The 27,033-nt window shown below is 45.1% G+C and overlaps 1 protein-coding gene across 2 annotated transcripts in view; it reads right to left on the bottom strand.

Moving 5' to 3' along the window:
- Nucleotides 1-27,033, bottom strand: part of LOC137518126 (uncharacterized) — a 716,045-nt gene that overhangs the window by 633,397 nt on the left and 55,615 nt on the right. For both annotated transcript variants that reach the window (XM_068235497.1, XM_068235496.1), the window contains exons 2-6: nucleotides 24,945-25,054; nucleotides 15,225-15,371; nucleotides 14,131-14,280; nucleotides 12,796-12,893; nucleotides 7,831-7,954 (exon numbers count right to left, since the gene is read on the bottom strand). In XM_068235497.1, the coding sequence (XP_068091598.1) occupies nucleotides 7,831-7,954; nucleotides 12,796-12,893; nucleotides 14,131-14,280; nucleotides 15,225-15,371; nucleotides 24,945-25,019 (594 nt within the window). In that variant the 5' untranslated portion in view covers nucleotides 25,020-25,054. The remainder of the gene's footprint in view (nucleotides 1-7,830; nucleotides 7,955-12,795; nucleotides 12,894-14,130; nucleotides 14,281-15,224; nucleotides 15,372-24,944; nucleotides 25,055-27,033) is intronic.

Consider the following 27,033-nt stretch of genomic DNA (forward strand, 5'->3'; position numbering starts at 1 on the left):
CCGGAATCCTCCCCCGACAAGCCCTGATAAGCGCCGATTTAGTTACCTTCCCTGGCTCCAGCGGGGGCGCTGTTGCGGCTCTCAGCACAGAGATAGGTGGAAATAGCCGATCTCTGTTGGGTCCGCTTTACTACGCAGATGACTTTCGCCTGCACAGTAGAGCGGACCAACAACGATCGGCTATTTCCGCCTATCTCCGAGCGGAGAGACGATACTGCGCCTGCGCTGGAGCCAGGAAGGTAAATATTTACATCCCCGCTATTCGGAGGGGCACAGCGAGACCGCCATGGGACACAGGAGGATGGGGAAAGCCACGATAGGATCCGGAGGCTTCCCCCACCCGTGGTGAGTACCCCCCAGGGGAACTTTTTTTAGTTACAGGTCTTCTTTAAGAGCTGTGGATTAAGAGCTGACAATTGGATTCATGGCAGGAACAACGTTCAGCAGAAAAAACAACACTACACAAAAAGCTTGCAGTCCAATCGAACAGACCTATGTGAACAGGTTAACACTGGATCCGTTAGCATCCACTCCATTACAATCTGCTAACAGAACGTTTTATAGTGCCAGTGTAAACTGGGCCTTACATGTATTTTTGCTGGAATGTGTTTAGTGCAATGAACTCTCATTAGCACCTGATTTCCACCCTGAATCTTTATAGTGATTTTTTTTTTTTCTTTGCAAGTGTGATTTTTTTTTCTTTGCAAGCACAAATACACAAGTTATATTTTAGTGCATCTAGCAGGGTAGATTACAGCATAGCAGCCATAGAGGTGTGTGTGACAGCCCGAGTGCCTCTGTGCTAGAAGCTGCAGGTGAGGCTACAATCAATAGGGCAATTATATTGCTATATTGATCAGGAGACCATTATGAACCACTTTACTTAAAAGCCCGTCTCCAAGCTAAATTCTAAATATACCGTGTAACCTGCTAAACAAACAGAGATCTCTATTTTGTGAGAGAAGTGTTTTGTTTTAACAGTTTAGTTCACATGACCTGAATTGGCTGTGCTGAAGGAGTTAAAAGACAACTGTAGTAAGAGGAATATGGAGGCTCCCATATGTATTTCCTTTTAAACAGTAACAGTTGCCTGGCAACCCTGCTGATTTATTTGGCTGTAGTAGTGTCTGAATCACACACCAAAAACAAACATGTAGCTAATCTTGTGGGATCTGACAATAATATCAGAAACACCAGTTTGCCTGGATACTCAAGTGCAGTGTTTCTCAAGACATGGTTAGTGTAGACCAGGGGTATGCGGCCCCAGGCTTGTTTCTACAGGCGGGCAGACCGGGAGACCGCAGCTGTGGGGGAGAGCAGGCATAGGTTATGAAACTCACCTTCCAGGATCCACCGCAGCCTCTTTGTTCTTCCTCTGCCATGCATCCGTCATGTTGGTAACCGCATGTCATCATAGGGGGCGCTGTTACCAACGCGATGGGAAAGGAAAAAGATAGAGGCTGTGGGGATACCGGAAGGTGAGTTGTAAGTGTGCTATGCCCTCTCTCCTCCGCTGCTGCGCCTATGCCTGGCTACCTATACTGAAGGCACCTATCTGGCTAACCTAGACTTGGGGCAACTTATACTGGCTACCTATACTGGAGGCACCTAACTGGCAACCTATACTGGGGGCAACTATACTAGCTACCTATACTGGAGGCACCTACCTAGCTACCCTATACTGGGGGCAACTATACTGGCTACCTATACTGGGGGCAACTATACTAGCTACCTATACTGGAGGCACCTACCTAGCTACCCTATACTGGGGGCAACTATACTGGCTACCTATACGGAGGCACCTAACTGGCTACCTATACTGAAGGCACCTACCTAGCAAGCCTATACTGGGGGCAACTATACTGGCTACCTATACTGGAGGCACCTACCTAGTTAACCTATACTGGGGGCAACTATACTGGCTACCTACAGTATACTGGAGGCATCTTACTGGCTAACCTATACTGGGGGCACCTATACTAGCTACATACAGTATACTGGAGACACCTACCTGGCTAACCTCTGCTGAGGGCAACTACTGTATACTGGCTACCTATACTGGAGGCACTTACCTGGCTAGCCTATACTGGGTGGAAACTATACTGGCTACCTATACTGAAGGCACCTACCTAGCTAACCTATACTGGGGGCAACTATACTGGCTACATACAGTATACTGGAGGCACCTACCTAGCTAACCTATACTGGCTGGCAACTATATTGGCTACCTATAGTGGAGGCACCTACCCAGCTAACCTATGCTGGCTGGCAATTACACTGGCTACTTATACTGGAGGCACCTACCTGTCTAACCTATACTGGGGGCAACTACACTAACTACTTATACTGGAGGCACCTACCTGTCTAACCTATACTGGGGGCAACTATACTGGCTACCTTTACTCAAATAATGGTTGTAAATGTTGCCAAAGTATATTAATCTGAATTCAGGGGGCCCTTGGCTGGAACTGAAGTGCGATAGGGAGTACTTGGGTCGAAAAAGCTGAAACACTGCCCAAGTGGAGTTGGGTTCATAGATCTCCACCTAATTACAACAGAGAGAAAATGTGTGCATCAACCAAGTGAACCTGACAAATCTGGCTTTGCAAATTTGGCCTATTGGCTAATCACGAGACATTGCTCATGCAAATATGCATTTGCTTTCACATGCCTAAATATGCAGGGTCAAAAACCAAAAACCGCAAAACAATCGCCCTGCGGGAATTAGTTCATGCTACATAGCACTATCCAGGGGCGCCACGAGGAGGCTTCCCATTGCCCCCATACAACCGGGGGGCCGCGGGGGTCCCAGGCTCTCTCACCGCCTGGAACCCACACAGCGGCACCCCGGAGGTGGAGGCTGGGGGGTGCAGGCGATCTCCCCAGCGTGGCCAGCGCCGGGAAGAGCCGCCCGCACACACCTCCCAAGATTAAAAACAGGCACTTACCTTAACGTCCATTTCGTTCTGCTATATGCGCATGACCTGGGCGCGACACATAAGGGGAGGACCGGCGCAAACAGCCTGCTCCAGGGCTCTCACCTCCTAAAACAAGCCATTCGCCACTTGCCTCCAAAGAAAAGAAAATGCAATGCTAATTACACCAGAGACAAAATGTGTGCATCAACCAAGTGAACCTGACAAATCAAGTGCTATGTAGCATGAACTAATTCCCGCAGGGCGATTGTTTTGCGGTTTTTGGTTTTTGACCCTGCATATTTAGGCATGCGAAAGCAAATGCATATTTGCATGAGCAATGTCTCGTGATTAGCCAATAGGCCAAGTTTGCAAAGCCAGATTTGTCAGGTTCACTTGGTTGATGCACACATTTTCTCTCTGTTGTAATTATCATAGATCTCCACCTGCCTACAGTGATTGGTTGCCCTTCTGCAACCTCCATTTGTGAGCACCCCTTTTGTTTGTTTTTTCCCATCAATTTTTTTGGTGACATACTGCACCATTTGGGTAACCCGTTCGTTGTCTCTGTGCTTTGGGGGCCCCTATATCTCTGGGCCGCCTACGGCTACAAGGCCTGTTCCCCTATAGATACGCCTCTAATCCTCCAGTCCCCATCATGCTTTGCAACCTAGCAACAAGAAACCTGACACCACAACAGAAAACTCAATAATTGGAGGTCTGGATTAGGTAACAATACATATAATAAGGATTCTTAAATAAAATGATTATTATTTAGAACTTCTGCCAAAAAGATGATACTTAATGTTCACCACAAGAGATTTATATTTCATAGTTTACATTTTATCCCTGTTTGGTCCTAGGCTCGATACAAAAAGAGAAATATATATATATATATATATATATATATCCATTCTCATTAATATGCCTTTTATGCAGAAATTAGGCATTCTGGCTCGGAGCTGCGGCCGGCCGACGCAGGATTTATGAATTGAGTCTTTCAGTGTGGGTGGGAAGATATTTAAATGAGACATCCTAATCTCCATACAGGTAATAAACCGCGGCGCAGACTTCTCCTGAGCAGTTGGTCCTGTCAATACCGGCAATAATGATATATAGGCTGCAATTTCCGTCTCTCCTCCTGGTCAGCGGATCGGCCATAATTTCCAGAGCTATAACATGTTCGGCCGTCTGATGAGATATTTATTACTGGCAGGATCGGTTAAGTAGATGGGCTTTGGCATGGGATCTCGGGGAGGTGAATGATGGACGAGTTTATGGCGCGGGCATTAATCACGGGATATTTATAAGCGGTCTCCAGTTGGAGAGGGCAGCTGTCAGTCACGGGAGGAGGGGGGGCGGCTGAGACGGGCTCTGCGTTTTACTGCCGAGATCGCATACAGAGCGGTGATTTATAAGTGAATGCACTGTGTGCGCGGCAGAAATGTCAGTCATGGCCATAATGTTATTGCGATGATAGCCCTGGGAACGGGCAGAACTTTACATTGATATGCATGTGGGGCTTACGACTATAGGAGGCTAACGCTGTACAAAACTGACATTCGTGAAAGAGTTCTGCTACAGTGGGCAAGTTCTTGCGCCTTCTGGTGCATTTATCACTTAAAGAGGAACTCCAGTGAAAATAATGTAGTAAAAAAAGTGCTTCATTTTTTACCATAATTATGTATAAATGATTTAGTCAGTGTTTGCTCATTGTAAAATCTTTCCTCTCCCAGATTCACATTCTGACATTTATTACATGGTGACATTGTTACTGTGGGCAGGTTATTTAGCTGTTTCTAGCTGCTCTGTCTGTTAGAGACAGCTAATAACAGCTATTTCCTGTCTCTGAACATTGTTACATTGTGGCAGTTTGCCAGCAGTACCGCGGTATTCAGAGCCTCTTGTGGGAGGGGTTTCAGCACAAAATCAGTCACACAGCGCCCCCTGATGGTCTGTTTGTGAAAATCATTGTCTTTCTCATGTAAAATGGGGTATCAGCTACTGATTGGGAAAAAGTTCAATTCTTGGTTGGAGTTTCTCTTTAAAAGAGGAACTTTACTGAATATAACTTAACCACTTAAGGACCGGGGCTGCTTTCCCAGATCTGTGCTGCGTGGGCTCTCCAGCACGCAGCACAGATCATGATTGAGGCAGGAGGATCAGATTTCCACCCTTCTTTCCCCACTAGGGGGATGACCTGCTGGGGGGGGTCTGATCGCCGCCGCTCTGTGTGGCCGAGCGGGGGGCTCCTCAAAGCCCCCTTCCGCAGCGCTATTCCTCCCTCCCTCTCCTTCCCTCCCTCTCCCTCTTGCTATGGGCGGCACAGGACGGCGATCCGTCCTGCGCTGCCTCTGATAGGCTTCGGCCTATCAGATGCCGGCGATCCCCGGCCAATCAGAGGCAGCAGCGCCGTATTGATGTAAACAGCGGGGATTTCTTCCCCGCATGTTTACATTTAGCCTGCGAGCCGCGATCAGAGGCTCGCAGGCTGTTCACGGAGACATCCGCCGTGAACTGACAGGAAACGGCCGCTCGTTCCATGGAAATCCACAAACGACCAGCCGCCGCCTATCGGCGTTAGCTGGTCGTTATGTGGTTAAAGAGGAACTGTCACGAAAATCTTAAAATTTAAAACACCTACAAATAAGAAGTACATTTCTCCCAGAGTAAAATGAGCCATAAATTACTTTTCTTCTATGTTGCTGTCACTTACAGTAGGTAGTAGAAATCAGACATTACCGACTGGTTTTGGGTTAGTCCATCTCTTCATGGGGGATTCTCAGTATGGCCTTTATTCTTTATAAAGACATTCCCTGAAAGAGATTTATACAATGATGCTGGCCAGCCTCCCTGCTCACCGTATACTTTTTTGGCAATTGGACGGAGCAACTGCCATTCACTAAGTGCTTTTAAAAATAAAGAAAACCCTAAGAACCCCCTACGAGAAGATGGGCTAGTCCAAAACCTGTTGGTAATGTCAGATTTCTACTACATACAGTAAGTGACAGCAACATAGGAGAAAAGTAATTTATGGCTCATTTAACTCTGGAAGAAACCTACTTCTTATTTGTCTATGTTAACATGTATTTTAAATGTTAACATTTTCGCGACAGAGGTCCTTTAAAGTGGACCTCCGCTGTATACTCCAAAGTGAGAAAGAGTCACAATGACACATACTGTGTGTCAGGGTTCTAGTGATCTCATCACTGGTTACCAGTGCGGGCAGTCCCGGGCGAGGAATAAAAATAGGTGATAGTGAGCACAGGACTTCACCAGCGTACCCCGCAAGGGATGATGGGCCGTCACCCCTAATGGGAGGCGGATTGCTGCCTGGTGCTCACCAAATCCCATCCCCCAGGACTACCACACCAGTGAGGAGAAAAACAGAAGGGGTACCTTGCCAACTAGGAGTAAAAGAAAGGACAGACAGACTAACTGGACCGGACAGTGTGGATGGATTAGGTGAGATGGGACAGAGTGGATGGGAAGGCCTGGACAGGCTGGACTGACATCTTCCACAGGGCTGCACAGAGTATATACGTATAGTCTTGTCGCCAACTCTCCCTCAGAGGAGCTCACAATCTAATCCCTACCATTAGTATTTTAGTATTTAAATAGCGACGACATTTTCCGCAGCGCTTACAGAGTATATTGTCCTGTCAATTAACCACTTCCAGATTTCGGGGGGTTTGGCTGATCTGTACTGCGGGGGCTCTTCAGCCCGCAGCACAGGTCAGATAGCAGGCAGGGCGATCAGACTACCCCCCCCCCCTTTTTCCCCACTAGGGGGATGTCCTGATGGGGGGGTCTGATCGCCGCTATTCCTCCCTCTGCCTCCTTCCCTCCCTCCCCTCTTCATTATGAGCTGCGCACCTCAGATAGGCTTCAGCCTATCAGATGCCGGCGATCCCCGGCCAATCAGAGGCCGGGGATCGCCGATCTCCTCTACGGCGCTGCTGCGCAGCAGCGCCGTATGTATGTAAACAGCGGGGAAGATTTTCCCCGCGTATTTACATTTACCCTGCGAGCCGCGATCGGAGGCTCGCAGGGTGTTCACGGAGACACCCTCCGTGAACTGACATGGAACGGCCGCTCGTATGGAAACCGCTTCAGGATTCAGGGGCGTACTTATGCGTACGCAGAATCCTGAAGTGGTTAAAGAGAAACCGTAACCAAGAATTGAACTTCATCCCGTTCAGTAGCTGATACCCCCTTTCCCATGAGAAATCTATTCCTTTTCTCAAATTGATCATCAGGATGCTCTGTATGGTGAAACCCCTCCCACATGGTTCTGGCATCAAACTGTGGGAGCTTTGTTGCATTGTGGGAAATAACAGCTGTTTCCAACTGCCAAAAATGCAAGCAGCATCTCCTTTCAGTGACATCACCTGCCAGCAGTAAAAATGTAACCAGGTGATAAATGTCAGAATGTAAATCAGGGAGAGTAAATCTTTTACAATGGGCAAACACTATCTGAATCATTTATACATAATTATTGTACAAATAAAGCACTTTTTTATTACAATATTTTCACTGGAGTTCCTTTTTAATCGTCCCTCTGGGGGGCTCACAATCTAATCCCTACCATAGTCATATGTCTATGTATCGTGTAGTGTTTGTATTGCATTCTGAGGCCAATTTAGGAGGAAGCCAACTCACTTATCTGTATGTTTTTGGAATGCAGGAGGAAAACTGGTGCCTGGAGGAAACCCACACAGACACGGGGAGAACATCCAAACTCTGTGCAGATAGTGCCCTGGCTGGGATTCGAACCAGGGACCCAGCGCTACAAGGCGAGAGTGCTAACCACTGCACCACAATGTCACCTGTAGAGTATAGAGTTTACTCTTATCTCACGTGTACAACAGGGTAGGCGTAGCAAAAACATGAGACCACAGAGGGCATGACTCACCTGTGGCTGCTCCATGCTGAATAGGTAGCTGGCCTTCAGCTGCAGCGCTTCCGGGCTATTTGGACTGTACTCCAAAGCTTTCTCTATTGCCTCTATACATTTTTCACCAGCTCCTTCTTCCATGCTATCCATGGGGAAAAAAACATGATTTAATATGTATTTTTAATTATCATTTGTTTAAGGTTTTTCTTTAGAGCAACACTCAGATACTGTATATAAAACACTTTCCTCATTTGGTCTCCTAGCTGATTAAAGTAAGGCTGCCCACACATTACTGGATATTGAGATCCAATAGACCTTCATTAGCAGTCCCTCTTACATGGGTATTGAGTGTTAACCTCTAGTAGAAGACCCTTTCACATGGATGGTCCAGAAGGAACTCCACTAGCAGTCCCTCTTACATGGATATTGAGTGGAAACCTCTAGAAGTAGTCCCTTTCACATAGGTGGTCAGGGGAGAACTCTTAAAAGTTGCTCTCACATAGCTGGCCAGTAAGAAACTCCAGTAAAAGCCCCCCTTACATTGGAGGTCAATAAGGAATGCCATTTAAAGAGACACTGAAGCGAAAAAAAAATGATGATATTATGATTTGTATGTGTAGCACAGCTAAGAAATAAAACATTAAGATCAGATACATCAGTGTAATTGTTTCCAGTACAAGAAGAGTTGAGAAACTACAGTTGTTATCTCTATGCAAACAAGCCATTAAGCTCTCCGACTAAGTTAGTCATGGAGAGGGCTGTTATCTGACTTTTATTATCTCAACTGTTCCTGGACTATTTACTTTTCCTCTGCTAGAGGAGAGGTCATTACTTCACAGACTGCTCTGAAAGACTCATTTTGCAAGCTGAGTGTTGTGTAATCTGCACATATTATAGAATGATGCAATGTTAGAAAAAACACTATATACCTGAAAATAAAAGTACGAGAATATTTTCTTTGCTGCTAATCTTCTAGTAATTATTCATAGTACACAACAAATTCACTATATTATATTTTTTTTTTCGCTTCAGTGTCTCTTTAACATCTCACTTTCTTTGGTGGTCAATGATGCATACACTAGAAATCCCTCTTAAATTGGTTATCAGCGGAAAACTCCAGTTTGAGTCCTTTTTACATCGGTGGTTGGTATGGTCCCCATAAAAGTTCCTATTTACATTGCCCTGGATGCCAACTTGATGTCACACTGGGCAGTCCATGATTCTTACTAGATAACCAAGCTCAAAGCCACCCAGCACTGATGTAGGGCATTACTTAGCAACGCTAGTGAGTTATCAATTACTTCCAGGGGGAAAGATTTATAAAGGTGGAGGCAAAGATAACTGGTGCAAAAGTTGGGCAGTTACCCATATCAACCACAAGCTTTCAGCAGGAAGATTAAAGAGAACCCGAGCCACAGTTCAACCAAAAAACACATACTTCACGAAGAAGAGGGTAGCTTCTGGACATTGTAGAGGCTTTCCGTGTCCTCCTCGCTACTGCTCAGCAACGGGGGGGGGGGGGGGGCAGAGGACAGCGTGGGAAGCCTCTATAGGATCCAGAAGATTACCTCTTCTTAGGCAAGTATGTGTTTTTTAACCTGAGGTTCACTTTAAACCAGGTTTTCTTGAAGTTCTGACAGCGCTCACACCAGTGAATGGTCCTAGGACCAATGTCCCCTTTAAACACCAACACAGCACGTTCCAACACTTGTGGGGAATTGGAGATCTATTGAGAAAAGACAGGAGCACTCTATGGTGCATTAACTGTTAATAGCTGCTTGTAGTAAAAAAAGAATCTTACTTACAGTTCTGACAAAGGCTTAAAAAACGCAGAAACGCATCATGACGCTGCTGGCACACTGACCGCAGGACCCGCCCACTCTTGCCACTATTCCAGATCCACATCTATCAGGACCCCCACGCTGCTGGACGTGGCTGGGGATCGCAGACAGAGGCATTGATGGGGGTGTCCTGCCTACCCCTTTGTTAGGTGACAAGCATTTTTAACACTTCAATCTTGTAAGTGAGATTCTTTTTTACCATAAGCAGTTATTAAAAGTTAATGCACCATAGAGCGCTGCTGTCTTTTCTCAATACACTAAACAGGGCTGCTTTAAGAACCCGTATCATTTTTGCTTCCATTTTGTTTGCATTCACATCAATAAGTCAGCCCCTTCAGAGTGGCCGGAGACCCCAAAGTCTATCCATCACCTATCTGCGAACAAAAGTTTGCTGGCTGCTGCCATTGCCTGGAGTGTCATTGGTCCTAGGGGGGCGCCATGCCCCTGTTTAAGCCCTACCCTTGAACTAAGCCCTGCCCCCGAATGCAGCCATGCCACCTGAATGAAGCCACGCCCCACAGGTGTTTGTGCCTCTTTCTGTCCTCCTCTGTGCCTCCTGTCCCCAGTGCCACCTCTGCCCCCCTGTGTGTCCCTCTGTGTCTCCTTCTGTTACCTTGTGAGTTCCTCTGTGCCTCCCTCTGTCCCCTTCCCCCTCCTGCACTCCCCCAGCCCAGTGTGCAAAGACAGAGTATAGTGCAGCAGACGCTGTGCTTTCACCTCCCCACCAGAGTCCAGCACTGTGCCTGTGCAATCATCCTATCTGTTTTCTGCTCCCTCTAGTGCTGGCACCTCACTCTATTCATGTGTATAATCATGCTACATGCAGTAAGAGATGCTGGGCACTAGGGAGAGTGGACAGGCGGATGCACAGCATTGGACTCCAGCAGAGAGGTGATAGCACAGCTTCTGCTGCACTATGCTCTACATTTACACACTCGGCTGGGGAAGAGCAGAAAAGGGGTGTGCAATGAAATACGACTGGGGGGTAGTTAGTATCTCAGGGACTCCTTGTATTATGCATCCACCCTATAGAGCACATGGTTTATATTCTCCAGTGTGTGGTTGTGTGCTTGTTTTTATTTATTTTATTTTTTGGGGTGGAAGGGGGTGATACAGGACTTCTTGCCTGGAAAGACAATAAGGCCACATTTACACTTAATCAGTTGCTCTCAGTTATAACTGAAAGGACAACTGATTTTCAAAGTAATGCCCATGTTTCCCAATGGCTCAGTTCACACCATACACATTTTAACTGAAAGAATTTTCAGAATGCACTGCTATGGAAAAGAAAACGGGTACCAACTGATTAAAGAGAATCTGTAACCAAGATTTGAACTTCATCCCAATCAGTAGCTGATACCCCCTTTCCCACGAGAAATCTTTTCCTTTTCACAAAACGGATCATCAGGGAGCTCTGTATGGCTGATATTGTGGTGAAACCCCTCCCACAGTGTGATGTCAGCACCTCACAGCACTGAGGTACTTACATTACACTGTGGGAGCTTTGTTGCATTGTGGGAAACAACAGCTGTTTCCAACTGCCAAAAAAGCAAGCAGCAGCTACTTTCACTGACATCACCTGCCAGTAGTAAAAATGTCACCATGTGATAAATGTCAGAATGTAAATCAGGGAGAGGAAAGATTTTACAATAGGCAAAAACAGACTAAATCATTTATACATAAATATTGTAAAAATTAAGTACTTTTTTCATTAGGTTCATTTCACTGAAGTTCCTCTTTAAAGCGGAACTGAAGAGTATTTCAAAACAAACTGTTTAATTTACCTGAGGCTTCTTGCAAGCCCCCAGCAGCTGTCCTGTCCCGCGACGGTCCTCCCCGAGCCTCCAGTCTCCAACCACCAGCTACTTTCGGTTTTGCCGCCGGGCCACACATATCCTTGTTCACGTTCCATTCCGCAATAGCGGTATTGCAGGCGGGAACGTGTAACAAGGATACGCTTGTGGCCCCTTGACTTACAAGTCAAGCAATTAAATGGAGCGGCGGTGGGAGAACGGAGGCTCGTGGAGGACTGGCGCGGGACAGGACAGCTGCTGGGGGCTTGCAGAAGCCTCAGGCAAGTGAAACAGTTCGTTTTAAAATACTCTTCAGTTCCCCAGTAAAAATAATGTAATAAAAAAGTGCTTCATTTTTACAATAATTATGTATAAATGATATAGTCAGTGTTTGCCTATTGTAAAATCTTTGAAATCCCTGATTTACATTCTGACATTTATCACATGGTGACATTTTTACTGCTGGCAGGTGATGTAGCTGCCGTTTGCTGTTTCGGCAGTTGGAAACAGCTGTAAATAGCTATTTCCCACAATGCAACAAGGTTCACAGACAGGAAACTGCCAGGAGTACCACGGTCCTCAAAGTTTCACCACAATATCAGCCATACAGAGCCCCCTGATGATCCGTTTGAAAAAAGGAATAGATTTCTCATGGGAAAGGGGGTATCAGCTACTGATTGGGATAAAGTGCAATTCTTGGTCGGAGTTCCTCTTTAAGTGTAAACGGGGCCTTAGGCTAGAAACGGCTTTGGCTGCCACTAAAGACCATGTCCCATCATCCCTCTGTACAGGTGCAGCGAGATACTCTATCTCAGTGAAGCGCAGACCAGGTTACTGAAAGAACTTTTCCCAGGTGCTGAAGGCAGACTTTTCTATTTATACAATCTCAGGGCATGGAAGACAAAGTGAGGTGCGAGTACACCTGAACAAAGGGATCCATCCATTGTAGCGCTTACGCCTCGGACGCTTTGACTTCTTCACATTTCTCATTACCGTAAAACCAAAGGCAATTTTTCCTTCTTTTTCAGGGAAAAGAACGCAGCGAGTAATAAGAGGGATATGAAAAAGGCCACGGGCCAGTCCCTGAAGCCGGCTGAGCGGCCTGCAAATCGCCAGACCATTTCCCCCGCTAGCGTTTGAGAATGATCAGAACCACGGACAAGGTCGCGCCTCCGCAGCACAGGGACGGCCTCTGAGCTCGCAAGGAATAACTCAAAGGATCCTGTTTTGCAGCTTTTTTTTTTTAGGTTTACAGTGAGAGGGCAAAAAAAAAAAATAACTTAAAGGATGAATGTCAATTTTATGTCTGGTACATCACAGAAGGAATAAGCTTCAGATATGTCTTTTACCAGAGATCAGTGAGATAAATCTCGGCTATGGAGCAGAACGCCGCCGAGATGTCCTTTGTGGTGACTTCCATCTCCTCAGGCCAGCTGGCTGCTCCCAACTGCAAAGAACAGACAGAAAAGCAGCCATTAAGTGCTAGAATCAACAGAGCAAAGACACTATACAGGTGCTGCGTAATGTCCACAGCACAATTTGTCTGCTAACTTATGTGCCCAGTTTTACTTAAAGTGAATCTCCAGACTAAAAATCGACTCAGCAGCACTGAACAGGCCTAGTGTTTCTTTAACAGTTTCACAGCATCAGAACTTTGTTACTCTTATACAAGCCTCATTTTTAGCTGCACAGAAGAAAACTGCCCGGGCATTTTTCCCCTGATGCTGTGCAAAGCATGATGGGATTTCTGATGTTGTTGTTCTCGTTCTGCTGTTTTGGTGCAATTTTTTTTTTAACATTTTGAATTTGACATTTGAAGCCTAGCGTGTGCAGCTGGGAGGGGTGATCAGGACAAAGGACAGTTGGAACTGTGTCTCCTGCTCCTTGTCACCTCCTTTCAACCAAAAAGATGGCTGCCCCCATGGCAAAGATGGCAGCCCCCATGAACCACAAACATTTGCATGTTCTTTTAAAACAGGGTGGGTAAAAAAAATTATATTACCTATCTATTCTAATTAACATAACTAATGTAACTTAATGACAGTATGTTTGTTTAGGCTGAAGTTCCCCTTTAAAGCGGACCTGAACTCAAAACTTCCTCTCTGCTCTAAGAGATACGCAGCAGCATAATAACCCTTAAAGTGAACCTCCGGACTAAAAATCTACTCAGCAGCACTGAAAAGGCTTGGTGTTTCTTTAACAGTTTCACAGCATCAGAACTTTGTTTTTCTTACCAAAGCATCATTTTTAGCTGCATTTTTATCTAAGCTCCACCCATCAAAGAAAACTGCCCGAACCATGTTAAATAACAATAGAATAAACAGTTCAGACTGTAACATTTTACAGTATGTTCAAACTGCGTTTTCAATCAGTGTAGCTTACACATAGCAGCTCCAGGCTATAAATCAAGAAAACCAAGCTATCTCTTGCATTTGGAGATGACAGAAGTATCTCCAGGTAGCCTGAAGAAATCACTACAGCTCAGTAATGCACAGCTCATTTATTTGAAGGGTTCCTAGGGGATAATAAAACATAGTAACTCTTTCAGAAATTAAAAAAAAAAAAAAACAAGAGTTGTTGAAGGTGTGGCTAATCTTCTGGAGCACAGGAAAAGTTTGACTGTAATTCCACTTTATAATTAAATATGGGTTTTTACAGAACTCACCATGTGACAGAGGACTTACCGCTTGTGACTGATTCTGAAAGGCGTGAATCATGACGTCTGTTCCTTTCTGAAAATACTTTAATGATTCTTCTTTGCAATGAATCTGTCCGAGGCACATGTACTTGGCGTGGCCTTTGTCAGGACTGAGCTCTACAGCTCTGAGGAAGACTTACTGGAGAGTCAAGGAGTCAGAATGGCATGGCCAAAATTGAAAACAAACTTCAACAAAATTTTCCTCCACTCATTCTCATCTCTGTCATGTTACACACATCTAAATTACAGTTTTACTATTGCACTGCTGGCCATTGATGCAGCGTGTGCCATCTCTGTTTCATGGGACTGGCATCTTGTTTTTTTGGGGTGGAAACTCTGGGAAAGTACCTTACCTGTAGAGTGATATCCCTAGTACAAAGTATGGTGACAATATTTTATTTGGAAATAAAGGTGTATATTTCCAATTTGTGTTTTTTTATACTGTACTATATCAATAATTACAAGTCATTATGTGCAAAAAACAAGAGCAATACACCCTCATGACATATTAATTAAAAAAGCTGAGATCCTAAGGTAGCTATTTATGTATGTATTTTTTTTTTAAATACTGTCGCTTTCTTTTTCAAGTGTTTTATCTTGGTAACTATGGGGGAGGAAGAGGGGAATAAGAGGTTAATAACTATAGGATTTTTTAAATGTATTTTAATGTATTTTTAATTTAGTTTTACTTTTGGTCCCCTAGATGTCCCCACACTTTATCCAATGTAATTATAACGGTATACAGGAAGTGAGTATGTGTGTGTCCGTTTACTTTCAATGTTATTAATGATCACTGGCTTCTCGCTGCGCTGATGCCAGTGATCATTCATTGACAGGCACTTTGATCGGCTCTGGGAACACACGTTCCCATTCACAGATTCGTGCTCTGAGGGACAGTAATGGGGGTTTTGAAAACAATATATATAACTCAGACAGCATTCCGTGTGAAGAAATCTGCATTAACTGAGAAAATGAAAAGGGGGCAAATAATCCCTCCCTCCACCCCCCCCCCCCCTACCCCCCCACACACACATTGTTGGAAAGCAGCAAAAAGCTCAGTACTATGCGCAGGAAGGATATTTGTTTGGCTTTGTCAGCATCGCCCAGTTCCATGCATATGTTCCCCATCATATCCAATATCTCCAGGTTATCTGGCTCTATATCCAGAGCTCTCTGGCAGAACAGCTGGGCCATCTCATAGTTAAAATTGTCCAGATATTCTTCACTCTAAAGGAAAGAAAACAAATACACACTGCTGAGAAGGACAGATAGAGGATTCATTCCACTGCCTACACGCAAATACTGTGCAAGACTTTCCGATTCCTACTATACTGGGCAGTGTGTCTCTGCCTGTGTATACCAGTAGAATGGCCCTAATGGTGGACAACACCAGTGGGGGCAGGACATTGGAGGTGCTATACAGGGCGGCGGGGGGGGGGATGGGTGGGTGTGTGGGTGCATGTGTGTGTCTCCGCAGTGTGCGTGCGTGCGTGCCTTGATTCACAAAGCGGTGCTAACCCAGTTAGCACGCCTAAAAGACTTTAGGCGTGATAACCATTGCACCACGCTGGTGAAAAGACAGTTTAGGCGTGATAAATTTAGATCACGCACAAAGTCCCGCACGCAAAGCAGCGACATTAAACTCTATGTGAAGTGCACCAGACTTTGCTAGCGCAAAACTTTTCATCAGCTGTGCACTGCGGTGCTAACCCAGTTGGTGCTATAGTTATCATGCCTAAACTTATCACACCTAAACTTATCACGCCTAAACTAAGTTTAGGCGTGATAAAGGGCTTTTCACCAGCGTGCTAACGTGTGTGTGTGTGTGTGTGTGTGTGTGTGTGTGTGTGTGTGTGTGTGTGTGTGTGTGTGTGTGTGTGTGTGTGTGTGTGTCTGTGTGTCTGTGTAAATCTATCTCTGTGCTGTTGATCCTGTGTCTCTAATACTTTAAAGCGGACCCGAACCAAACATTTTTTTTTAATTCAAAATATTTAGTTGCAGCACTCTGACACATACAAAGATAAATAAATACTCCTTTAAACCTATGAGCATTTCAGTGCATGCTTTTCACCCTTCTCTTTTCATAACTAGGGTTATACAGGTGGCAGCCATTACTTCTTCGCTTAGTAGGAGGTTTTAGATCATGGGTGTGTTTTTTCATTAGCTACCCTCCCTCACAGGGGCATCGTCTATGTGAAATCTCACACACGCTGAGATTACCTCCCCTGTGACATAATCAGTAGCAGCCAGTGTTTTGTTTTTGTTTTTTATCTCCTCCACCAGTTTGCCGGAAAAATCCCGGCAATATGAAAGGAAGGAATAAATGTAAAATATTTTATATTTGTCATCATGCAGCTGAAAAAAGGCTGCTAGTTATCATTATAATTTAGAAAATAGATTTTATTCCTGAAATCTTGTATTTTTAATTTGGGTCCACTTTAAGCCATAGACTCAGAACAAGCATGCAGATCACGTGTTTCTGACTGAAGTCTGACTGGATTAGCAACATGCTTGTCTCGGGTGTGTGATTCAGACACTACTGATGCCAGAAAGATGAGCAGGACTGCCAGACAATGTGCATTGTTTAAAAGGAAATAAATATGGCAGCTATGATATTTCTCACTTCAGGACAGGAGTCCTTTAATGCAGTGTTGTGTGGAACTTTACATATCCCCCGACGAAGCCTATATATGTGAGGTGACATGTTGGGCTTATGGGTAATTTAATTACTGTATACTTCACATAGCATTTTACTATGTTCTGACCTAGCTAGGTGCTAAGCCCCCCCCCCCCTCCATCCCATCTTCCTAGACAAATAGAGATGTACAGTTCATTGGGCGACCGCTCAGTTAAGTGGCGGGCCTAGACCTCGGTCAGAGTGCCGCAGCATTGCTTGACTTAGGCGCCGGGAGGTGCCGACAGTAGTAACATACTTTACAGTTGCAACTACCCATTCTAACCTCTGAACATACCCTTCTAAGTGCCAAAGCCACCCCCCACCTAGTGACCAGCCCTACCCCCGTACATGCTTGGACCAAAACATTCCAACACACACACACACACACACACACACACACACACACACACACACACACACACACACACACACACCTAATGCCCAACCTTACCCCCTCTAGGTGCCTAAACAGAACCTCCTAGTACCAGCACCCAAATGACCACTACACTAGTTATAGCCAATCATCTACAATCAGGTACAACCATTGATTCCTATGTAGTAGTCAGGAGGCTAATACCTACATTGGGTGCCCAACTCACCGATAGGGTGCCTAGTTACCGATATTAGGCACCCAATTAGACACCTGACGATCCCTGCGCCCAAATAGCCTGATCCAATATATACTATATGTGATAATGGACTACCATGTCCACAAGCATAGCCTCCGCCCCTCCAGGTATCGACAGTTTTCAGACCTGGGTATACTAGACACTTAGTGTGTCTGAAATAATATTTATCTACCCAATTTTACTATTGACTTTTATATGTGTACATTAGGTTTTGAACAATTGATGGTTACAGATATTGCGATCTGGTTCTGCTAAAGCTTAGACTACTGCACAAGTTTCAGACATCAGAACTCTGCTAGAGAATGAATATGTTCTAATATCCGCCCCAGTGGCCTGTGCAGCAAGCCTGTCGCTACTACCATGCTTTATACCCAACTTCCATATCTATAGAGACACATTTGTCATGGCTGTTTTGTCCTGAAGATTAACAGCATTCATTTTACTGTTTGTGCCTCTTACATTTGTTTCTGATGGCGCACAGTCAGAATTCAACAGAGTTTTCAGTTGTCTGAGGAAGCCGTTGCTGGGTAAGTAAAAGCAGGAACATTTTTAGGGTCCTTTCACACTACGTCCATTGCAGCACAACGCACAACATGGAGGTGGCAGCTCTTCACAAAGCGGGGCGTATTTGAATGACTACCAATATAGGTGTGCAGAGCCTAATTATAGGCAGGTGCTCCCAGGTTATACATATGCCAGTTTGTTAATTAGTTAGCGGCTAGGGTCCCTTCCTAAAAGGATGGCCTCATTGCGGTGGAAGGGTCCAGTATGGAAACACTCTGCATGCAAACTGTTTTGGAAGCTAACATCCTCCATTAAAGAGACTGTAACAAAATTTTCAGCCTTATTTATTATATCCTATAAGTTCCTATACCTGTTTTAATGTGGTCTGGATTACTGCAGCCTTTTCTAGTTGCGTTGCCTCTGTAATATATCTAATCTTTTCTTTGTTGACCCAGGGAGGAATGGGCTGCCTCTGTTGTAATGAATACAAGTTATGCACGCCCCCTGCAGGCTCTGTGTGCCTTGTTTACTCTTTTTTTTATTTTTTTGAATTAACATTAATAAAAGTTATATTTTAGGTATTATAGTTACCAGTTAGGAGGGGCTTTGTATCAGGGATTGTGGTTCAGTCGCAGTGTTTTTCTGTCATTTACCCAATCCTAGTTCTCTTAGTACAGTGTTTGGTTTGTTTACTCCTCACAGACTGCTCTCAGTTTCAGCTTGTCTGTGATGCAGTTTGTGAGGCTGAAGGGGGAGGGAGCTGCCTGTCAGATGCTGAGAAACTGTGAGAATCCCAGACTGGAGAGCAGAGATATATACAGTGGCTTGCAAAAGTATTCGGGCCCCCTTGAAGTTTTCCACATTTTGTCACATTACTGCCACAAACATGAATCAATTTTATTGGAATTCCACGTGAAAGACCAATACAAAGTGGTGTACACGTGAGAAGTGAAACAAAAATCATACGATTCCAAACATTTTTAAAAAATTAATAACTGCAAAGTGGGGTGTGCATAATTATTCAGCCCCCTTTGATCTGAGTGCAGTCAGTTGTCCATAGACATTGCCTAATGAGTGGTAAAGACTAAATAGAGTGCACCTGTGTGTAATCTAATGTCAGTACAAATACAGCTGCTCTATGACAGCCTCAGAGTTTGTCTAAGAGAATATTGGGAGCAACAACACCATGAAGTCCAAAGAACACACCAGACAGGTCAGGGATAAAGTTATTGAGAAATTTTAATCAGGCTTAGGCTACAAAAAGATTTCCAAAGCCTTGCACATCCCACGGAGCACTGTTCAAGCGATCATTCAGAAATAGAAGGAGTATGGCACAACTGTAAACCTACCAAGACAAGGCCATGTACCTAAACTCGCAGGCCGAACAAGGAGAGCGCTGATCACAAATGCAGTCAAGAGACCCATGGTGACTCTGGATGAGCTGCAGAGATCTACAGCTCAGGTGGGGGATAGATATAGATATAGATATATATATATATATATACACACATATATATACATATATATATATATATATATATATATATATATATATATATATATATATATATATATATATATATATATATATATATATAAAGAGAGAGAGAGGAGAGAGAAGGAAGAGAGAGATCCAGGAGATCACAGTGACTCGATTGGTATGTTTTTTATTGAACAAATCGGATAGTACAGATTCTCTTTAATGTTAATGTGATGAGTGCAAGATGTGTACCCGCCTATAATTGTGCTCTGCACACCTATGCTGGTAGTCATTTAAATCCAGCCTGCTTTGGGAAGAGCTGCCACCTTATGGCTTGCTGCCCTCATTTGCTATTTATGTTTGCATTCCGTTTCTATCAGAGGTTAGGGCTATAGTGCATAATTGCAGCAACCGTTTTGAATACAAGGTGTGTATGTTGCCTCTAGGGGGCGCTGCACACCTTTGTTGTTGGACATTCAGATGCGGCCTGGTCTTAGGGTGCGCTGCCATTTCTCCCCCGTTGTCTATAAACAACGGACAATATAATCACATGGCAACTCAATTTTATTTCAGTGGTGCTTCCAACTGGTGTGTTTGCCAAGTTACGGAGTTATGCTGGGCATACATGGGTCGTTTTTTTGTTATCAGTCGAGCCACTGATGGCTCGATTGATAATATCCGATGTGTCCGATGACCCGGTGGATCGATTCCGCGTTCGATACCCGCGGGCGGACAATAGCGAAAAACGAGTGGAAGATAAGGAAGCGCCCGCGGGGACGAGTGGAAATCGATCCAGGCGTGCGCGTAGACGAGTGGGGGCGCGGCAGGAGTCGATCCAGCGGCTAATCGAGCCGCAAAAACGACCCGTGTATTCCCAGCATAACTGGCAGTATGCAGTGCGTTATTAGATAACACGTGCGGTCAAAGCTGGACTGTGTGTTGCACTACTTAAGTTGCACAGATAACAAGATATGACTTTTGAGCACCGTTGTGTTGTGATTCTATTTTTCTGGATACGCAACGTTTATAGCAGGGGTAGGGAATCTATGGCTCGGGAGCCAGATGTGGCTCTTGATGACTGCATCTGGCTCACAGACAAATCAGTAGGGGGTTGATTCACTAAGCTACATTGCTCAAAGGATACCCGAAGTGACGTGACATTTTTTCCTTTCTCTGCCTGAAAGAGTTAAATATAAGGTATGTAAGTGGCTGACTCAGTCCTGACTGACAGGAAGTGACTACAGTGTGACCCTTACTGATAAGAAATTCCAACTATAAAACACTTACCTAGCAGAAAATGGCTTCTGAGAGCAAGAGAGAGATAAAAAGGGCAATTAACTCTTACAGGCACAGAAAGAAAAAAAAGGAACACAGCACAGTTACTTGTGTGCTTGGCACTGTACATACCCATGTCCATTTCATCATGTCACATGTCAGTTCAGGTATCCTTCAAGCAGCGCAGCTTAGTGTGGCAGCGCAAGTAAAAATTTTAAAGTAGGCACGCTACTTTACTAACTTACTCACACTCCCCCCAAAACTAAAAGCTGCTCCAATTCTCCCACTCTGGACCCTGTCAGGTCCAGTGAATTTGTAGGAAGAGATTCCCGTACTTTGATTGGCCCAATAGGCTGCATGTCACTTGACAGGCAGCCTATTGGCCCGAAGTGCGGAGATCTCGTCCTACAAAGTAAATCAACCCCCAAGTCAGCTAGCTAATTGTACAAGCTGTTAGTCTGTATTTCTCCTGTCTGGCTCTCGGGGAAATTGCTGATGTTGCCGAAACCCAAGAGAGGCTGAAGACGTGTGACACTTCCGCTGCCTGGAGGATCAACTGTGTACACATCACCATGGCAACAGGGATGTAGTCCCTTTGCTGCGCATGCGCACTGTCCCAGTTTGAAACACATTGTATGGCTCTCACGGAATTACATTTTAAAATATGTTGTTTTTATTGCTGTCAGCCAAAAAGGTTTCTGACCCCTGATTTATAGTGTTTAAGTACCCTTAGTAAACATGCTTTTTATTTCAGAATAGAGTAGTGGATTTATGCACTAGGATCCATTACAAAGTCTGTTTACAGGCCACAGAGGCACTCTGACTGCTTTCTTAAAGTAAACCTGAGGTGGCAATAAACATAAAAAAGATGCCTAAGAAAAGGGAACCCTCTGGATGCTCTAGAGCAGCGTTTCTCAACATTTTATTGGTATGCACCCTTTTTAAAACCCTGTACTCACCAAGTACCCCCTAGCATAGTAAACATTATCACAAGTACCCCTTGACAAATATATATTTCATTGTAGTACATAATAATTGGTTATAAACCATTTCTAAGCATTTATAATTGCTTTTAATTGGCTAAAATACTAATTTGGTGTTGTTTAATTAAGATTTATCATTTTCTAAAACTCTAAATTTGTTATTCTTGGTTAAGTATATCAAGCCTGAGTACCCCCGTTCCAATCGCACAGCCATCTGCGCTAAATGATGTGAACGAGGCCTAAGTCAGGGTGCAGCAATAACCCACAGGACCCACCAGCGAAATTAGCATAAAACCCTATCCTTGCTCCTCTGGGCAGGGCTGTGGAGTCGGTACAAAAATCCTCCAACTCCGACTCAATTTATGAAACCACCACAAAATACCCACAAAATGCACCAACTCCAACTGCTCGACCCCTACTCCACAGCCCTTGCAGGGTCATGGAGTGGGTGCAAAAATTATCCAACTTTGACTCCTCAGTTTATGAAACCACCAACTCCAGGTACCCATAATTGCTGCAACTCCTCGACTCTTTCTCAGACTTCACAGCCCTGATTCTGGGAATGTGTGGTTCATATATTTATTTGCAACTGCACATGCACAGGACACTCACAGCGGAGACTCCAGCACTCAGGCATGTGGGAGCACCCATGTCAAGGGCACTCTTAAAGGGATACTGTAGGGGGGTCGGGGGAAAATGAGTTGAACTTACCCGGGGCTTCTAATGGTCCCCCACAGACATTCTGTGCCAGCGCAGCCATTCACCGATTCTCCGGCCCCGCCTCCGGTTCACTTCTAGAATTTCAGACTTTAAAGTCAGAAAACCACTGTGCCTGCGTTGCCGTGTCCTCGCTCCCTCTGATGTCACCAGGAGCGTACGGCGCAGGCACAGACCATGCTGGGCCTGCGCCGTACGCTCCTGGTGACATCAGCGGGAGTGAGGACACGGCAACGCAGGCGCAGTGGTTTTCTGACTTTAAAGTCGGAAATCCCAGAAGTGAACTGGAGGCGGGGCCGGAGCATCAATAAGTGGCTGCGCAGGCACAGGATGTCTGTGGGGGACCATTAGAAGCCCCGGGTAAGTTCAACTCATTTTCCCCCGACCCCACTACAGTATCCCTTTAACGCAAAGGGAGGAGGGGAGGAGGGGGCGCTAAGCATAAAGAGGGAGTGGATGCTGACAGAGCTGAGGGGCCATGGAGATTATGGGGGCACTGCAGAACTCCCAAGTTTGGCCACCTCGTACATTTACTCTTAGTTTAGGTGCTTTATAACAAGCAGACAGACATAATCTCTGAAAGAAGCGTCCCTAAGGGGGCAATCTTCTTCTTTATCCTTTAAGACACCAGAAGTGATAGGGATATGGAGGCTGTCATATTTATTTCCTTTTAAACAATACCAATTGCCTGGCTGTCTTGCTGACTTTAGTCAGAAACATCTGATCGGCATGCTTGTTCAGGGTCTATGGCGAAAAGTATTAGAGATTCTACAAACAGTGGACCGCCACTCACTCTACTCTAAAATTCAATTTTATTATCACAATAGTAAGATACAAGGATCCCCCAATACCCCTAGCTACTAAAACCCCCCCAATCCCGCACTAGACCACACTAAGGAACGCCCCCTGATGACACACACTCAGCAGAACTAACAAGCCCAGCAATCCCGGCAAAACGGAGGTAACATTAGTTGCTAAGTATGAGGCTGGAGATATATAGTAAGCTGTGCGGGTAGCCAGCTCAAGTATGATCTATGTCATCTAACTATCTGGGACAAAGAAGAGGACCTGACGATCAGATTACATACAAAATCCAATAAGCAAGTATTATAATAGTCCCTGAGGAAGTAAGCTGTGAACTGTGCCTGTGTATCAGGCTGTTTGTGGAGCCTAAAAAGCAGAATACCGTTCTATAAAGTCTAATGTCGCAATTAGCCCTATCTCATCGATCATGGCATGGATCGGCTGATCCTGAATTCATGAGTGTGGTTGTGAGTGTGTGTCATCAGGGGGCGTTCCTTAGTGTGGTCTAGTGCAGGATTGGGGGGTTTTAGTAGCTAGGGGTATTGGGGGATCCTTGTATTTTACTATTGTGATAATAAAATTGAATTTTAGATTCAAGTGAGTGGCGGTCCACTGTTTGTAGAATTTGTACTTTGTATATTGTAGACCAGCCCTCCCTCTCTGAATTGGTGTCAGAAGAGGTTTACTCGAGTGGGTTGAGGTGCATACACACATCAGACCATAGTCTTTGGAAAATGAAAGATCACAGACCAATTTTACCCCCTTCCATGTAGTATGAGAGCCATACCTACACAGTCTATTCTATGGAGCTGAACTCCCCATCAGACAGAAATCTTTGCAAGATGCTGCACACAAAGATGCTGTACACATTCAAAAGATCAGTATCTGCAAAAGATCCGTTCCTGCAAATTGCATTCATAGTCTATGAGATCTGCAGATCCTCATACACACCTTGTTTAACAGACATTCATCTGCAGATCAGACAATCATCTGCAGATCTGAAAATCCATCCTGGTGGATCTGATCTGCAGATGAATGTCTGTTAAACAAGGTGTGTATGAGAATCTGCAGATATCTTAGACTATGAATGCATTTTGCAGGAATGGATCTTTTTTGCAGGAACAGATCTTTTGCAGATACTGATCTGTTGCATGTCTACAGCATCTTTGTGTGCAGCCTCTTGCAAAGATTTCTATCTGATGGGGAGTTCAGCTCAATAGAATAGACTGTGTAGGTATGGCTCTCATACTACATGGAAGGGGGTAAAATTGGTCTGTGATCTTTCATTTTCCAAAGACTATGGTCTGATGTGTGTATGCACCCTTAGAGTGACCTGTGCACCAGATGAATTGTAGTGTTGCTAAAAGTATTAGAGGCAGGGGATCAGGATAGCCAAGCTATGGGCATGGTTTAAAAAAAACAAACGGCAACCTTCAAACATCTCACGCTTCAGGTGTGCTTTATCTTTTTAACTACCTGTTTAGCGCCCCAGCTACTGCTATAATAGAAGCTCAGTGTTCTCCCCAGGCTCTTTTAGCCGGGTGCTCCGCCCGGCTAGTTTTGGTGAGCACCCGGCTGTCATCGGCTCACCTCCTCCTATTCTGTAAGCAGAGATGCACACAGAAGCACCGGCCCTGCATTCTCTCAACTTGCCCCACCCGGCTACTTTATCATGCCACCCGGCTGAAAAAAATTTCTGGGGAGAACACTGAAGCTGGATGGATTTGTTACCTTTTCTAAGAGTTGGTGAACTGAATATTTGCCAGCTGTTTTCTTTTTTGCTTTGTTCTGCATCCGGGCCTTCATCCTATCCTCTGCTGACAATCCAGACAGATCGTGAGCTAAAGGCAACACAATTGTGGTTATTTCAGCTATTTTATTAAAAATAAGATAAATGCAAACAGTTATTATGACAGTTTACTTTGTTGGAAAGCATAAGTGATCCAGAAAACCTGGACTGGGCTTGTAAAAAGTGGCTGCTATTAGAAGGCAAATGTTTTTAACCCTTAGTTCTGGCTCAGAGGGGCATCTGAACCAGCAGCACAGCGTCTCGCTCAAGGCCACGCATGTGTAGTAGTCCCCGAATACCGGGGCTGACTGCGGATATGAACGGGAGCGGACACACACTGAGGGAGGCCAGAGACTACAGGGTGCTGGAGGAAGGCTCAGGTAAGTATAAATCCTTGTGTTTGATTTTTCTCAGGTCTACTATAAAGAGACCCACCCCAAGGCATCACATAATTAAAACAAATTTGAATACTTACCTAAGTAGATTCCAGAGGCTTCCCACGCTGTCCTCCGGTCCCGTGCCGCGACTCTCCTTAAAGGGAACCTAAACTAATTAAAAAAAAAAAAAGCCAGTTTAACTTACCTGGGGCTTTTACCGGTCCCATGCAGCTGCCCTGTGTCTACGCCACAACAAACCAATCCTCCGGACTCCCGCAGTGACCCACGTCCGGTTCCAGGAACAGAGAGTCAATGGCCACTGCGCCTGTCCTCGATCACGCTCCCTTCAGCCGGGGGCGTCCTGTGCATGTGAAGTATGAGATTTTCTAATACTGCGCATGCACAGTACAAGCCTTGTGACGGGAGCATGACCAGGGCTGTGCAGCCGCAGTGGCCATCGCTGAGTCACCGGAAAGTGGGTCGCGTCGGGGGTTTGGAGGATCGGTTTGTCACAGGGCACACACAGGGCAGCTGGAGGGGGCTGGTAGAAGCCCCAGGTAAGTTACCATAAACTGGCTTTTTTTCAATGAATTTAGGTTCCCTTTAAGATTAGGTTATGCTCCTCTTCAGGCACAAGCGCGGCCGTGCATGGCGGCGGCATGGAGCCGCTCGTTAAAGACAAACCGAAATCAAGGATTGAACTTCATCCCAATCAGTACCTGATACCCCCTTTCCCACGAGAACTCTTTACCTTTTCTCAAACGGATCATCAGGGTGCTCTGTATGGCTGATATTGTGGTGAAACCCCTCCCACAGTGTGATGTCAGGACCATGGTGCTGACATCACACTGTGGGAGCCTTGTTGCTGTGTGGAAAATAACAGCTGTTTACAACTGCCATAAAAGCAAGCAGCATCTCCTTCCCGTGACATCACCTGCCAGCAGTAAAAATGTCACCATGTGATAAATGTCAGAATGTAAATCAGGGAGAGGAAAGAAGTTACAATGGGCAAACACTGACTAAATCATATATACATAATTCTTGTCAAAATTAAGCACTTTTTATTACATTATTTTCACTGGAGTTCCTCTTTAACATGTGGCCCCAGCTTACTACGCAGGGGTGTCCGTACTCAAGCAGGCGCAGTATAGCCACATTCATGCCTGAAGGGGTGCACAACCCTGATGTGATTACAGACAAGCCCTTGTCGGTAATCTTCAGTGGATTTGTGCTCAGCAGTGGGGGACCAGAGAGCCGCATAGAGAGCCTTTATAGGATCCATATGTCGAACACAGTGAATCCAGCACAGGAGACTTGGGCGCACAAGGAGTAACTTTGGCACCGTCAGAAGACTAAGCTGAAGTTACTTTTAAAACACATGGCGGCCTGGAGGGGGAATAGTGTTTAACACGGCCAGAACTTGTGCAGCAGCAGGATCAGCCATATACAGTCCAAGTCTCCAGCGCCGATTCCTCTAGTACGCCCATATGTTCCCTCTTCTTTGGAAAGTATTCCCTTTTGGCGCTAGTCTACTTTAGGGGACTCAGCAGGAAACCTCATAGGGAAAAGTTCTCCAATCACAGAACCCTCTACAGCACAAAGCGTTGTGATTGGCCGAATAGCGTGGGTACAGTTTACTACAACCGATCTGAAA

This window comes from Hyperolius riggenbachi, chromosome 5 (genome assembly GCF_040937935.1).
Source record: "Hyperolius riggenbachi isolate aHypRig1 chromosome 5, aHypRig1.pri, whole genome shotgun sequence".
NCBI lineage: Eukaryota > Metazoa > Chordata > Amphibia > Anura > Hyperoliidae > Hyperolius > Hyperolius riggenbachi.